Below are 15,229 nucleotides of genomic sequence, written 5' to 3'. Positions count from 1 at the left end.
TCGGCGACTGCGGTGCGCGCACAAGCGACGCGAAGGTCAGCGAAGCAGCGCGCACGCAGGAAGATCGCGTTGCCCGAGCAACCAAGGCATCTCAGGCTCGACGGAAGTGAGCACGATGTTCAGCACGACCTAAGGATCATCGTGCTCACTTCCGAGGTCAAAAAGACCATTCGGATTGCGCGAATAGTTACCGGAAAGTGGGAAAACAGTGCTGGGATGAATTAATAGACACTCACAGTGATGGGGGGAACTAGGGTTGGCCGCCGGCGGTATTGCGGCAGCGGTCCGGCGGGAGGGGTGCACCAGGTGGCGGGCTCCGGGGCACTCCACGTCAGCGGTGCAGGGCGGCGGAGGTGCGGCGGCGGCGTACGGAGCGCAACTCCCTTGCGATTTGGTGTAATCCAACAGTTCCGGCGGCGACGCGCGGCCGGGGCTGGTCGGGGCCGGTCGGGGACGATGCCGGGGGTCGAGGCGGTGGCCGAGCTTGCGTCGGCGGGTGGCGGCGATGCCCGGGAGTGAAGGCGGCCCGCGTTCGGCCCGTACAGCACAAAGGCGGCGGCAGGGGGCTCCTGCGGCGGTCGGCGGCCCTCGAGGGTGGCCGGGGTCGGGCGCGGTGGTCGCCGGACGGTCGGCGGAGACCTCCGCGGCCGTCGGGAAACGGCGGCAGGGCTCACACACCCGAGCCACCCAGCTTCGGCCTGGGTGGTGTCCCTGGGGCCGCAGGCGGCTACGGCGGCTCCGGCGGCGCACGGCGACGGTGGGGGTCGGCGGTGACGGTGCCGGTGGGGGTGCCTGGGTCGGTGCTCACCTCACCCGAGGCCTGGCCGGCTCAGGATGGTGCTGGAACAAACCGAGCTCTCGCGGGCTCGGCTCGGGCTCACAGGGTGGCGGCGGCCACGACGGCGACCGGGGAAAGCTTAGGACGGCGACGACCCGTCGCCGGAGGCCAAGGGGAAGGCGGTGCGCACGGCCTAGGGCGGCGGTGGCGCATGGAGGCAAAGAGGGGTCATCTCGGCCCGAGCAGACCTGGGGCGGCCGCGGCGGCGCGTGAAGGCGACGCCGGCTGGCGGGGAGGCTCGCCGGGGCACGGGGCGATGACGGCGAAGGGTCAGGAGGTGATGTAGCCTCGGCGTAGCTCTAACCCGAAAGAGAGAGAATGAGGGAGAGAGATGGAGAGAGAGAGAGAGATGGAGAGAGAGGAAGGTGAATGTAGGGTCGGGATGGCTTTTCCGGCGGCCGGGGCTGCTCGCCGGCGGCCGGGACGAGCGCGGCGAGGTCGGGGAGGGGTTCAGGTGATGGCAGGGGCGCAGTTGGAGGAAGAGGGAGGCCAACAGTTAGGGTTTCCTCATGAAACCCTAGTGCAACCACATACACATATGTGCATTTTGCAAAAAAGTCCTCCCAGGGGTAATATTCTCAATCAAGTCCCTCACAGTACGCGTATTTTACACATATGCACCTCCATGTCCGATCTCACGCAATTCGGCACATAAAATATAGGGTCACTTCACGATTTATCCGTTTTGCCACTTAGACCCCTCAGCGAACATCTCGCTTATTCCGAAGATTCGTCCGTCGGATTTTCGATCCGACAGTGCCATCGTATTCAGCATGACGAGGGTAATAAAACTACAATCTTGTTTCGTCAGATTTGATCTCCGATTCACGACGAAATCCATTCTTTCTTTCCAATAGAAGGAATAACACATAAATACATATAAAACATGTATTTTTGGATTTTCTCAAAATTCGTGCATCAAACTCAAAATCCGTCAGCGCCAGTAGTTCCAGAATAGCTGAACCGGTCGAAACGAGCTATTGGATCGCTATGAATGGAGTCCGATACGCGGAGAAAGCCAACTCTACTCCGTGGCTTCACCGAAAAATCGGAGTTACTATTCACTTAAGTGAAAACTAATAATCGCGTAACTCTTCCGTTTTAGCTCATTTTGTCCTGAAACTTGACGAGTACTTATATAATTAAATTACACCCATAAACATCATCAACAGAGAGTTTAGTTGCACTGTCAAAATTTCAGTCCTTACACGGTGATGCATTGAAAGAAGATAAGAATCGTCAACTTTTCATGACGATGAATGACGACCTAGCGTTCATGTAGGTTGAGCGTTAACTTTCACATCAAAATTTGTTGTATAAGCAGATATTTTCAGGGCTCTAGACCATTAGCGTAATGGTAGTCGTTGTTTGTCAGTTCCTGAGCTATATTACTTAGGTTAGTAGTTTATGTTCTATGTTGCTTTAGTTTAAGCTTTCACTCGTTTTAGCTTTGCATATTTGCTTGATGTTTGGAACATTGGTGTAATGATGTTGTTTGTTATTTTGGACTATATAGCGTTTATGTGTGATATGTAAGACCAATGTAGTAATCGTGGTCGACGTGTATTATCCTGGGTTATGTTCTACCTGTAGTTGCATTACATGTATAATTGTTTTTAAGGACATTGTCAAAATGATGGTCTATTTTTACGGCCTATATATTAAGTATTGCTATAACTATATGTTCGTGTGTACTCAAGTATTCTTGGTCTATTTATTAATTTGCTCTGATGTATTTGTTATTGACGACAGTTGGAATTTAAAACACAGTGATGGCCAACGCACTATATAAAACAGTATTTTTTTCAGCAACTATAGCCAGCGTTATGGCAATATTAGATAAAGATGATGAATCTTTGAAGCATTTAATGCAACTTGAGCAAAAAAATCAAACATTTGCAAATATAGTTCCGAGACAAAGATGTCGGACTCGGCCGTTTATCGGACATCAAATATTGTGTGATATTTTGTCTGGTCATCATGAACGATGCTACCATCATTTTTGTATGAGTGCAACTACATTTATTGCTTCCGCAATGCGTTAGTCAGGAGGGGGTTAGCACAAGAAATATGATTGCTGACCAGCAGTTAGCCATATTCCTATTTGGTGTAGACAATAGCGTAGCAAATCGGATTCTTGCGGAAACATTCCAACATTCAGGAGAAACTATCAGTAGATATTTTAACAATGGTGTTCGTGGCATTGTGAGGCTAAAAGATGAGTACATAATGTTTCCGTCAAGTAATGTTGTCGTGCATCCAAATAATATTGTCGTGCAAATCGGATTCTCGCGGAAACATTCCAACATTCAGGAGAAACTATCAGTAGATATTTTAACAACGTTGTACATTACATTATGAGGCTAAAAGATGAGTACATAATGTTGTCGTCAAGTAATGTTGTCATGCATCCAAGGATTAGAGATAATCCAAATTTTCATCCTTTTAAAGTAACAATTTACGCTTATATATATAATACATTGGCTTATAAAAATATTTTATTACTAATATTTTTTATATATTCTTTTCAACTGTAGAATGCTATTGGTGCGATCGACGGATCACATATTTCAATGGCAGTCTGAAGGAGCAAACAAGTACGATTTTGCTATCGGAAAGGGTTTACCTCACAAATTATGATGGCTGCTGTGTCATCGATCATAATTTTGTATTTGTATGCACGGGTTGGGAAGAATCTACTGCCAATATGAAAGTACTTCGATGGGCGTGCGAAAATGGAGGTTTCGTTGTTCCCAAAAGTAAATATGCTAATTTTTTCCATCTTCTAATATATATATATATATGATTATATTATTGAAAATACATATCTACTTAATAACTGGTAATTATCTTACTCGCAGACAAGTATTATTAGACTAGGAATATGCAAATACAGATTGATTTCTTGCACTCTATAGAGGATCGCGTTACCATATTAGTCAATTTGACGTTAACACACGGGCCGCGTTCATCAAAATTGACGAGATTTGTATAACCACCGGCATGCTTAATTAAGAAATGTGGTCGAGAAGACATTTGACATTTTGAAAAAGCGTTTCAAAATTCTTAATGTAACAACACAGTTTCCATATAAAGTGCAATGCTTGATTGCTATGGCATGTTGTATAATACATAATTTTATTCTCCGTCACCAAACAAATGGTAGTATATTTTCTGATAAGGCAGATGAACAGGACGCTGATGAAAATGCAGAATCTGGTTTTTTGGAAGGATATGATGAGTCTCGACATGGCGAGGATTTCCATGCTAATATTACAAACCAATTGTGTAGTAGAACTTAGTTTCTTGAATTATATTGCTATTTGGTAGAACTAAATATAGTGCTTGTATTGGATTTTGACTAAACTAAGATGATGATGTGTGAAATGCATGTGGTTTGTAATAATTGCTTACTTGTTTCTTTGAAATTTTAAAATTTGTAGTAATATTCGAAAATGTGATGTGGTTTGTTTGCATTTGTTTTTTAGTCTAATGTCGGTAGACGTAGATGTTATCCAACACTTCTATATAGTTGTTATATTTCAAACTGTTTTAGTTGTATATGTTAGTTAAGAATATTCAATGTGTTGTTATCTTTGTAACTGTTCGTTGATATAAAGATTAGCTTGATGTATATGTGTTGTTTGTGTACTATGTCGAATACATGAATCGTAATGCTAACTTTGATCAAATTGTTGTTCGTAACATTTTGTTATTTGAACTCATGAAAATTTTAATAAACAGTTGTTCGTAAATTTTTGGTAATTTCAAACTCACAAAAGAATAGTGAAAAATGATTTTGGTAACAAATTACGCTAAAATTAATTTAATTTGACTCCCCAAAAAATTGCAAAAATATAAATTTAAATGCTTAAATTAAAAGCTCTTATTTACATAGATTCATGTGAGGTTATTTTGGTCTTTTTATCTCTATAACAACCTACTATCCTTCTTATTCCAGCTACTCCAACCAAACACTATTTTATTTATACCTCAACTAAACCCAATTTTCAACCAAACTATAGTATCCCAGGTGTTTGGTTGCCCATGAGATTTCAGCATTTAAGGCTTGTCGACACATCTGGAGAGTGTCGGGACAAGTCGGAGTCATTTTGACGCGAAATGGACGCAAAACGGACTCAGTGCGACACGAGAGCAGAGTTTGATATTGAAATCTGCAAAGTGCGGGTTTCAGTATTGAGTACCGGTACCATGCAGGAAAGTACCGGTATCCCAGTGTATTTTTCGAATTACTGCTCTCGGGTTTCGATAATTGATGCCGAGTACCGGTACGGAATCGAGCTGGTACCGGTACTCCAGCTGGGATGTTGAGTTGGTGAGGGACAGAATGGTCTTTTTGGTTGTTTGATAAGCATGCCACCTACTCCCTCGTTATAATTATCCATTCAACTTGGTTAGTTGAGGATAATTATCCTTTCCCCCTCTTTCTCTAGTTTAATAGTGTGCTTGGTGGAGGCTACGACTTGAGCTCGGATTAACGTCGACGTTACGCCGGGGAGCCGTTCAAGCGCGTGGACGTCGCGGTTGCGCCGTTGGAGGCCGGGCGAGCGCGTGTTTTCCCTTCTCTCGACTTCTCGCTGTATTTGGATTAGCGTTTCAAGGTGGATTGAAGTTTACCAAAATCATCGAAATATCTTCTAAGTTTTAGCATCGTCGACATGTATTATCTGTGTATTTTTTTACTAGTACTCGAATTTATGGATTAGTGTTTACATTTGAATTTGGAGTTAAGTTATTAGTTTAATTTACATGTTGGACTTAGAATTGACTTAGGAGAAAACTATTAGAATCTACACTGTCACTTTCTGAAAATTACCAGATTTAGCTTTAGGAATTATGATTCATTTGTATCACCGCTGTTTGTATGCAGTGGATATCTAGAATAGTATAGAATGAATTTACGCTCGTGCTGGGATGCCGAGCTTATTTTATAGTAGTGTATAGACTGTTTCAGACTGTCGGGTGCCGTCGCAGTTGACGGTGGATCCAATTTGCTATTTTTGTATCGGATTGTGCCAAGAGCACGTGAGTTTTGGTTGTAGGACCAGTTAGACCCATTTACTTTGATTATAGCCTATGAGAACCTGATTGAGCTCGGCAGAGACACGCTTGCATACTCGGTTGGGTAGCACCCACGAGTGCCATTCCGGAGTCGGGTTTGTGCGTTTGCGTTATTGTCATTGTGTCCTGGTTGGACTCGTTCTCCAGTGACGACCCAGCGTGGTGGTGGTTAGTGTAGTTTCGACAGGCGGGACGGGTGCGTTCACAGTCTCTAGTTAGATTGAGTCAGAAATTGTATCTTACTTATATCTACTGGTATCTAGTGTTAGTTAGCGATAGTATAGTGGCATGTAGCTGTAGAATTTTTTCAGCTTCTTTTACTATCCTTGAGCATACTTTCTGCAGACTTAGTGGGTGAGCCGTTGAAGTTTGTAGCGGTACCCACTGAGAACTACTCCTTTTTGCAGTAGTTCTCACACCCAGTTGTTGACCCATTTTTATAAAGTCTTCTTCTGCGGCTGCTGCTGTCGTTGTTACTAATCGTGGAAAAGGAGTCGCGAGCTAGATCCCTTCTAGTTTTGTTGCTGTTTTAGAGGAGTACCAGCTACAGATAGTTTTGATTTTTAGTTCATGTGCATACTGATGTTGGATACTAGCGAGTGATGTCTGTATCCTGGAGACTATGTATATATAGTGAACTTGATGGTTATTTATATTTGTTTATAGTTCTATTAGTAGCTCTATACTCCTAGTTGTAGTTTTTATGATTACAGACACAGTTACAGCTATTGCTTAGTATACAGAGAAAATTCTTTTGTATACGACGGGTCTATTGACGTGCCTAAAAAAATGTAATAATCCGGGGCGGGACACAAACACAAATTTACTAACTCTGAACTTAACTCTAACCTTAACCTTAAATGAAGGAGACATTATACGAGTTTCGGAGAAAGTGAAAGACTATAAATTTTCGAGGTGCCAGCGCAGGGTGGACCTTTCCACGATGGCGAAATGGCTAATAGGGATTCGAGCAATTCTATTCCAGGACACTCGAAACGATGATGAGGGACGAGGCTATAAACAGGTAGTGCAGATTTTTTTTTATAAATAAATCTTCCAACTTTTATAATTATAAAAAAAATAATTTTTTTAAAAAATTATAAAAATAAACTATATATATATATATATATATATATATAGTCAATGAATCACTATATTTAAATATAATTGCATTCATAATTTCTCCTAAAACTTTATAAAGATATAAAAAGGAATAAAAAAAAAAGAAAGCGGTAAAGATTTATTATTTTTAAAAACGATGAACTATTCACTAAAATTATAAAAAATTTAATAAATGCGATAAATTATTTACCGTTTTTATTAATATNATATATATAGTCAATGAATCACTATATTTAAATATAATTGCATTCATAATTTCTCCTAAAACTTTATAAAGATATAAAAAGGAATAAAAAAAAAAGAAAGCGGTAAAGATTTATTATTTTTAAAAACGATGAACTATTCACTAAAATTATAAAAAATTTAATAAATGCGATAAATTATTTACCGTTTTTATTAATATTTCTTTCAATCTCTCCATCATAAAACTATATTTACAAATAAAAATTTAACAAATTTAATTTTAGAATAAAATTTTGAAAAAAAAAATATTGTACTAAAATCTCCCTTTGAGCAACTATTGTACCATTTCGTCTAAATATTGCCCGCTTTTAAGTTTTATTGTACTATTTAAAATACTATTGCACCACTTATCCACCGTACCGTACATATTTAATTCTTAGGATGCGTTTGGTTCGTGCTATTTTTCAAACATTCCTAATAATCCAATGGGAATAAAAATTATGACGTTATTTGGCTAAACGCACTAAGTAATCTAGTTGGTAATATTAGATTCACTTGGGAATAAGATTCACCCCAAAATACTAATCTCATTCCCTTGAGGGAGGGTGGGTATCCTCATATTAATGGATTGGGGTAATCATAATATGTCTAATTTCTTTCTTTCTTCTTACCCGCCGGCTAATTAATATTATTTTTCTTTACACTCTAACCTTATATCTCTCTCTAAACTTATTTTTCTCTCTAAAATTCAACTTTTTTTTCTCTCTCTAAACTAAGCTTTCTCTCTCTCTCTCTTTCTAAAATTTTAACTCTCTCACTCCCTCTAATTTCGACTATATTTTTCTTTCTATTTTTTTAATTATGCTCTCTCTCTAACTTATACTCTCTCTCCCTTTTTTTTTAAAAGATGTTGAAACTTTTGATAACATTATCTAAAATTAAATTAATTAATTAATTAATTAATTGTATATTTTTTGTAATATTAAATAACATGGCTAATTAATATTACCATACGAACCAAACACAAAAATTCCACATTCTTAGTAATAGAATGAATAGAAATAAGATTCTCGAATATCTTTTATTCCTAGTAATCTTTCATAATGCGAACCAAATGCACCCTTAAATATTTCCTGTCAAATTTTTTTTTTCTTAAAAATAGAATCACAACAGGCAATTATTTTATTCGTGACAGCAGCTGAATCTACGAGGGAGTAGAGGCGGACGGGGCACATTTTCATCCGAGTACCAGAAAAACCAACCCAAATCTGAAAAAGGTTGGTCTGAATTTGCAAAATCTCAAAAACAGTAAATCTTTTTTATGCAAATTGGCCATTCTCTTATTTATTAATTAATTTTAAGTGTTATAGAAAGACTATTAATATCATAGAAAAATAGTCAAAACATTTATAACTATTACCTGCTTTGGGCGTAGAAGTATATCTCATACCTTTTTTAATTAGGAAAACTATTATAAGTAATTAACTCATACACCATACCTATAAAAATACAGAAAAATCAAACATTTAAAATGCGTACACACCAAAATTTACCAAATATTATGAATTTTAATACATAACATTGTGAATTCTTATACACGGACCCATGTTGGTGGTGCTGCGGATGGCATCTACCAAATTATATCTTAATTCTTTAAGATTGATGGTTGAAAAGTAGGAATAATTTATTTTGCATAAACACCTCCAAATCAAAAAGGAATAATTGCATACATATTGCACCTTCACCTCTGTAAAACTTCCCAAAAAAACAGTTACATATTTGTGCACACTCAAAACTCATTTATATTTTACTTCAATTCCATTTCACAACATCTTTGATTACTAATTTTATAAGAGTGATGAAGTCAGCAAGAGGAAAACAATCTTTTCAAGTAAAATATAATACCGTTCGACTGGTTAAAAAGATATATTTATAAAAAAAAACTTTTTTTACCTTGTAGAAATATATTTTTAATGGGAGAAATATAAGATTGGGATGCAGGGGCCCGGCCGCGACATGGATTGGCTCGCCAAATTGGCTCACAGAATTAACATAACACATTTCCAATCTCCCAATCAAACAAGGTTTATTACAAGTTTTTCCAAATCCAAGAAAAGAAGACAAAATCCGGCAAAGCAAGTTGAAGGTCCAAGAACTGTATAGCGCAACAGCCCAGCCTCGCCGCTTCCTTTGGGGCCCAGACCAAAAGTTTTATTAGTTTTCCAATTTAAAATTACTAGGCTTAGTGTGCATTTTCGTTCGTAAAGCCATGCGGCGCCCACATCAGGCCCAAAACCAAAATACCTGCTTCTCATTCACAGATTACTGTTAAATTAAAAATTCAAAATCCAAGTCCTGAGCATATATGACCAGATATATAAATATATATATATTAAATATCCAAAACAGAAAGAAAAGAAAAAGGTCCAGAGAGCGGCGACATCATACTAGGAAACACATATTATCCACATAGTCTAAACTAAACCTCTCTGTATATTATAATATAATATATATACCAGCCCACAGCCATGACCCATCCCAAAAGAGAGAATTTACACGACACCAAAAAGAGGGATGGGATGCATGCATGCTTTAAAAAAGCTTAAAGCTAAAAGACAGGAGGAATTAGCTAGTAATAGAAAAGTGGCGGTGAGAGCAGATGGAGAGAGAGAGAGAGAGATGGAGATGGAAAGAAAGAGAAAGAGAAAGAAAGAAGAGGAGGGGGGAGGGGGGAATTGGAGTCTAAGCGCGCTCACCGCGGATGCGGCGGGCGAGCTGGATGTCGCGGGGCATGATGGTGACGCGCTTGGCGTGGATGGCGCAGAGGTTGGTGTCCTCGAAGAGGCCGACGAGGTAGGCCTCGGCCGCCTCCTGGAGGGCGAGCACGGCGTGGCTCTGGAACCGCAGGTCCGTCTTGAAGTCCTGCGCGATCTCCCGCACCAGCCGCTGGAACGGCAGCTTCCGGATCAGCAGCTCCGTGCTCTTCTGGTACTTGCGGATCTCCCGCAGCGCCACCGTCCCCGGCCGGAACCTGTGCGGCTTCTTCACCCCTCCCGTCGTCGGCGCCGACTTCCGCGCCGCCTTTTTTTAAAATTTTTATTATTTTACAAAATATAAATAAATGAGATAAGATAACCCAACCAACCACCACATTTAGTAGAGCAACAACACAATCAGAATTGAGATCAAGATAAATAATAATATTACTACGCATCAGATCAGATCAGATCAGCATAAGAAATAAGAAATAATCCTAGACCCCTACTAGAGGTCGAATCGACCTTTCCTTCCTTCCTAAATCAAGACCGATATCGGACAGACATTTCCACAGTAAACCCTAAACCCTAAACCCCAAGGCCTTGCCGGATTATACATGACATGATGTAGAAAAAGATTGAAGTCAGAGGGGAGCTCTACCTAGAGATTGGATTGATCCTCGCCGCATTATACTTTATATAAGGCAGGATAGAGATCACGATCAAGATCACAGGGGAATCTACGTAGAAAACCCTAAACTAGAGAGGTCGGATCGATCCTCGCCGCGTTATATGACACAAAATCGAGATCGAGATCGCCATTGAAGGGATCTAGAAAGAAAACACAAAACCCTAGGCGTTTGATCGACGGATGGATCGATCGGAGCGTACCTTAGTGGCGAGCTGCTTCCGAGGAGCCTTGCCTCCCGTGGACTTGCGAGCGGTTTGCTTCGTACGCGCCATTAATGCCGCTGGGGTTGAAAGGGAAGGGAGCGAGTAGAAGGATTAGGGTTTTGGAGACGGATGTTTTTTTTAATTTTTTTTAAATTTTTTTTTATTATTATTAAGGATATGAGAGGAGAGAAGGCGTTACGAAGAGTTTGAAGAGGTATTTATATGAGTTGGAGAAACTTAGAGGGCGGTTGAGATTGTGTGTATCGGAGTAGGGCAGGGAGTTTGGACGGGCGAGATTGAACTTTGACGAAGCACATGATCCGTGTGCTGCGATCTGATTGGTTGGGAATTACGGACGACGACTGCGGAGGATTTAAAAGATTTTCTTGCTCAACGACGGTCAACATGTTGGACAGTGATACTTGGTTTGTTGACTAGGTTGACTAGAGGAATGTTTGGACTTTGGATTCTCATTAAAAAAATTTTATATAATTTATAAACTGTATTTTCCTCTGGATAAAATAAAAAATTTTGTAACTCTAAAAAATTTCACGAATTTAATTTTTAAACTATTTGGACGCATAGTGTGTAATTCTATAAAATTTCTTGAGTTTCAAAATTAAAAGTTAAAATTTAAATTTTAAATTTTAAAATTTGAAACTTAAATTTTCAAATTTTTAAATTTGAATTTTAAAATTTAAAATTTTTATTAAAATTTAAAATTTAAAATTTAAAATTTAATTTAGATTTTAAAATTTAGAAACCTAGGTGTAAATTTTGAAATTTAAAATTTAAATTTCTTAATTTATAATTTTATGTTGGAATTTAAAATTTAAATTTTAAAATTTTGAAATTTAAAGTTTAAAATTTGACACATGTTGGGGGTGAGGAAGTGCTAAAATGTGAAATTATTTTACTTTGGTTGGAGCGAATTGTTAATTTACTTTATTTTTTGGGTATAGTTAGCTATACTTTAAAAATGAGATGCTCTTTTGTATCTGCAAAATATTTTATAGGATAATATTTCTATTGGTTCTGTTGGTATAACATAGTTTAATTATACTACATTTTTAGAGGTATCTAAATGGGCCCTAAGTTTGATGGGGAACAAGAATCAGTCTCCATCTCTCGGATCATGATAAAGTTGTTTAATCAACTTGATCTGTATTTATTTAAAATTATTATTCTAAATTGTGTAAAAAAGTTTTGAGACTAGTCAACCCGATGTTTTGATTGCATATGAAGTGCTAAAGAAAAGGACTTAGTTATGACGGCCAAAAACGAGGATTCGGTGATATTGATTTTACTTTTTTTGCTTATATCTAGACCAAAATCAAATCCGAAATAAAGCCTTTTAAAAATCATGTTACAATACTAGTTGTAATGCTAAATGACAGGGGTTTGTGTTATGATCGTCAAAAACAGAAGCCTAATAATTTCGTTTATACCGAGTACGAAATAAAGCCCGTTTAGAAACTATTTACAATATTAGTCACAGTGCGCGTGTTAGGCATACCAAGGACAAAAAAAAAAAAAAAAAAAAAAAAAAAAAAAAAATCCATCAAAACAACCACCACCTCCCAAGTATCATAGAAACTGGATAGCACCTTCATTTGGATGCTCCAATTCTTTTTTTAGAGAGATAAATAAATCACTATCTGTTTCATTTATTTCATTTAAAAATAAACTTAACTACAAATGTGAATCAACTAGGATTTGAACTTGGGTCTGGGATACCAACCATCAAGTCCTTTGCCACTTACTGCAGGAACAGTCGGTGGATGCTCCGGTTCTTGCAGTTTCATTGTGTATTTGAAGTTGCAACATATCCACTTTCCATCTCTCTATATATCTCTAATATAACTTTGTTTGGTAGGTAAATGAAGAAGAGAGTAGTTGTAGTTTTCCTCACACATTGGAGGTAGGGGTGACAATCCAGCTCGCTGTTCGCAAGCCAGCTTGTGTTTGGCTCGAAATGAGCTCAAGATCGAATCGCTCGTTTAGTAAACGAGCCGAACACGAGCTGGGTCAGCTCGCTCGTGTTTGACTCGATAACAGCTCGAATACATATATTTTATATTTATATAATTTATTTATATATATAAATAAATAATTATATATAATATTTTTTTATTATTTGATTTTTAGCAAAAAAAATTTTGAGCTCCATTATAAAAAGACTCATCTATATATAGAGTTTCAACCAGATCAAAGTCTAATAAATAAAATTTTATAATTTTTTTTTTATATATATATCCAATGCAACCCCTTTAACTTATTGTTCGTTGGTCAACTCGTGAGCCAGCTCGTATTCGGCTCGTTTATTAAAACGAGCCGAACACGAGCTTAATTTTTCGGCTCGATACTTTAACGAGCGAGCTCGTGTTCGGTTTTATTAAACGAGCCGAACACGAGCCGACCCCAGCTCGCTCGTGTTCGGCTCATTGACACCCCCAACTGGAGGAAGAGTAGAACTATTAGTGGGAGGAACCTTTTAACTTTATTTGAATTTCTTAACTCTCTTCATCCAAAATGGCTCGAGAACACCCATTTACATAGAGGATTTACCATTCTTCAACTACTCTGTAGACAAAATATTATTGACTCATATTTCTAATTTTTATGCAAGTGATATTTTGGTTTCATAGATGTAGAGTAATTCTAGGAAATACTAAATGTCATTGCTAATAACAAAAATATATATTAATTTGGTTTATAAATTCAAACAACGGATGTTTATTATGTGATTCGGGGTTCCAGCCCCGTATAAAGCTGTCCAAAATATTCGATATCCCACACCTGACTCGGATCCTATCCGGCTTTATTCGGACCCAAACATTACGCAATAATATATGAATAGCATACGGTTAAAAAAACATACTATTAAAATTTCGGATATGGATCCAGATACTTTATATCCATACTAGATTTGAATCTGACCCGAACTCGATCTTTTGATGGTTAAGGTTCGGAATAGTTTTCAAATTCGGACCTGGATGTGGACCCGAACCTAGTGAAATACATGATAGTAATTAAAAAAAATTTGAAGTTGAGAGATCAATTTTAACAGGACTTATAGATGAGGAGTTTCTGTGTATTTTCATCATAGTAAAATCCTAACCGCTCGGTTTACTCTTTTTTTTTATTAATTTCTTTACTCCTTATTTTTTAATAACTATTTTATTGGTTATTGTGACTATTATGTTGTTGTTTACTTGTGAAAATTGAAAAACTTGATACTTATTTTTTCACCGTAATGTTTCAGACCTATTATGTATATGTTTTAACTATATATAATAGTAGGTGTATCTGCTTGGATCCATGTGTATTGTAGTATTATATGGTTCATATTAAATTTTGGTAGATGCATATGTTTTGGATCCATGCTTACTGTAGTAATATCTGGCTTATATCCATTTAAGATATCTTAGTATATACTACTTTATGATTATTTTATATTTTTTATGGAGTATGATAGCTTTTTCATAATTCTTGTGCTCATGGAAAGTGATATGCCTTTCTTGTATTGGAATATTTTATTCTTTTTTGAATAAATTTTTATTGAACTATGTGCAGCTCATTAGACGACGAGTTTTCTATAGTGAGAGATCTATGATTTATCCATAAACTATTTAATAAAATCTATAAAAATTATATACATACGGATGTACCTGTTCTCGATCTAGATCTAATTCGTACCTGACGTGTACCCGATCTTAAACGTGTAGTATATAGGTAGATACTATCCAGACCCACTCAAATAAACCCGATAAGTACATTAGTAAGTTAAGTATCTAGATTTGGACCTAATTCGAAATTAAATAGATAGGGTATATATTCCCGCCCCCCTCCCCTCCCTTCTTTTTTGTTTAAGATACGGATACAGTATATCAACTATCCAGACCCAATCCAGTCCATGAACACCTTTAACCCCGTATAAGCTTAAATTTGAGGTTCAATATAACCTGCCTCGGACTGATATATAGATGCTTGGAAAGAAGGTTCTGGAGTTAACAATCACTAGATCTTGGTCAATTTTGAAACTTTTAAGCTACTATTATATTTTTTTCAAGAGGCTTAATTGTAAATATCAACTATTTGGTGTGTATCTATAGAAGATCCAGGGAAAGATGGTTTTAATGCTTAGAGGCAGTCCTATAGAGGTAGTTTAAACAGTCTATATTATTTTTTATTTAGTTTAATTTTATTATTTTTTTCTATTTATCTAGCAGTAACTAATCTCCTGTATAGGCAGTTTAAACTGCCTCATGAGCTAACCAACATGTTGTTATATAGAGATGGTTTAAACCGCCCTACATAAAAATAGTAGAAAATTTTTTTGACATGATTATTT

General features: G+C 37.8%; 1 protein-coding gene and 1 long non-coding RNA gene across 2 annotated transcripts in view; one reads left to right on the top strand and one right to left on the bottom strand.

The window, feature by feature from the left end:
* Positions 1 to 4,268, top strand: part of LOC109710112 — an 11,269-nt gene extending 7,001 nt beyond the window's left edge. Inside the window, exons 2-3 of the long non-coding RNA XR_002216291.1 lie at positions 3,376 to 3,597; positions 4,033 to 4,268. This is a non-coding gene — a long non-coding RNA (uncharacterized LOC109710112). The remainder of the gene's footprint in view (positions 1 to 3,375; positions 3,598 to 4,032) is intronic.
* Positions 9,842 to 11,085, bottom strand: LOC109720320 (histone H3.3-like). The gene is made up of 2 exons (XM_020247362.1): positions 10,873 to 11,085; positions 9,842 to 10,306 (listed from the first exon to the last, which is right to left on the bottom strand). The coding sequence occupies exons 1-2, from the start codon at positions 10,942 to 10,944 to the stop codon at positions 9,968 to 9,970; spliced, it is 411 nt and encodes a 136-aa protein (XP_020102951.1). The 5' UTR covers positions 10,945 to 11,085; the 3' UTR covers positions 9,842 to 9,967.

The sequence above is a fragment of the Ananas comosus genome, linkage group 1 (assembly GCF_001540865.1).
Source record: "Ananas comosus cultivar F153 linkage group 1, ASM154086v1, whole genome shotgun sequence".
Lineage (NCBI taxonomy): Eukaryota > Viridiplantae > Streptophyta > Magnoliopsida > Poales > Bromeliaceae > Ananas > Ananas comosus.
Note: the sequence above shows the minus strand (reverse complement) of the source record. Positions and strands in the feature narration are given on the sequence as shown.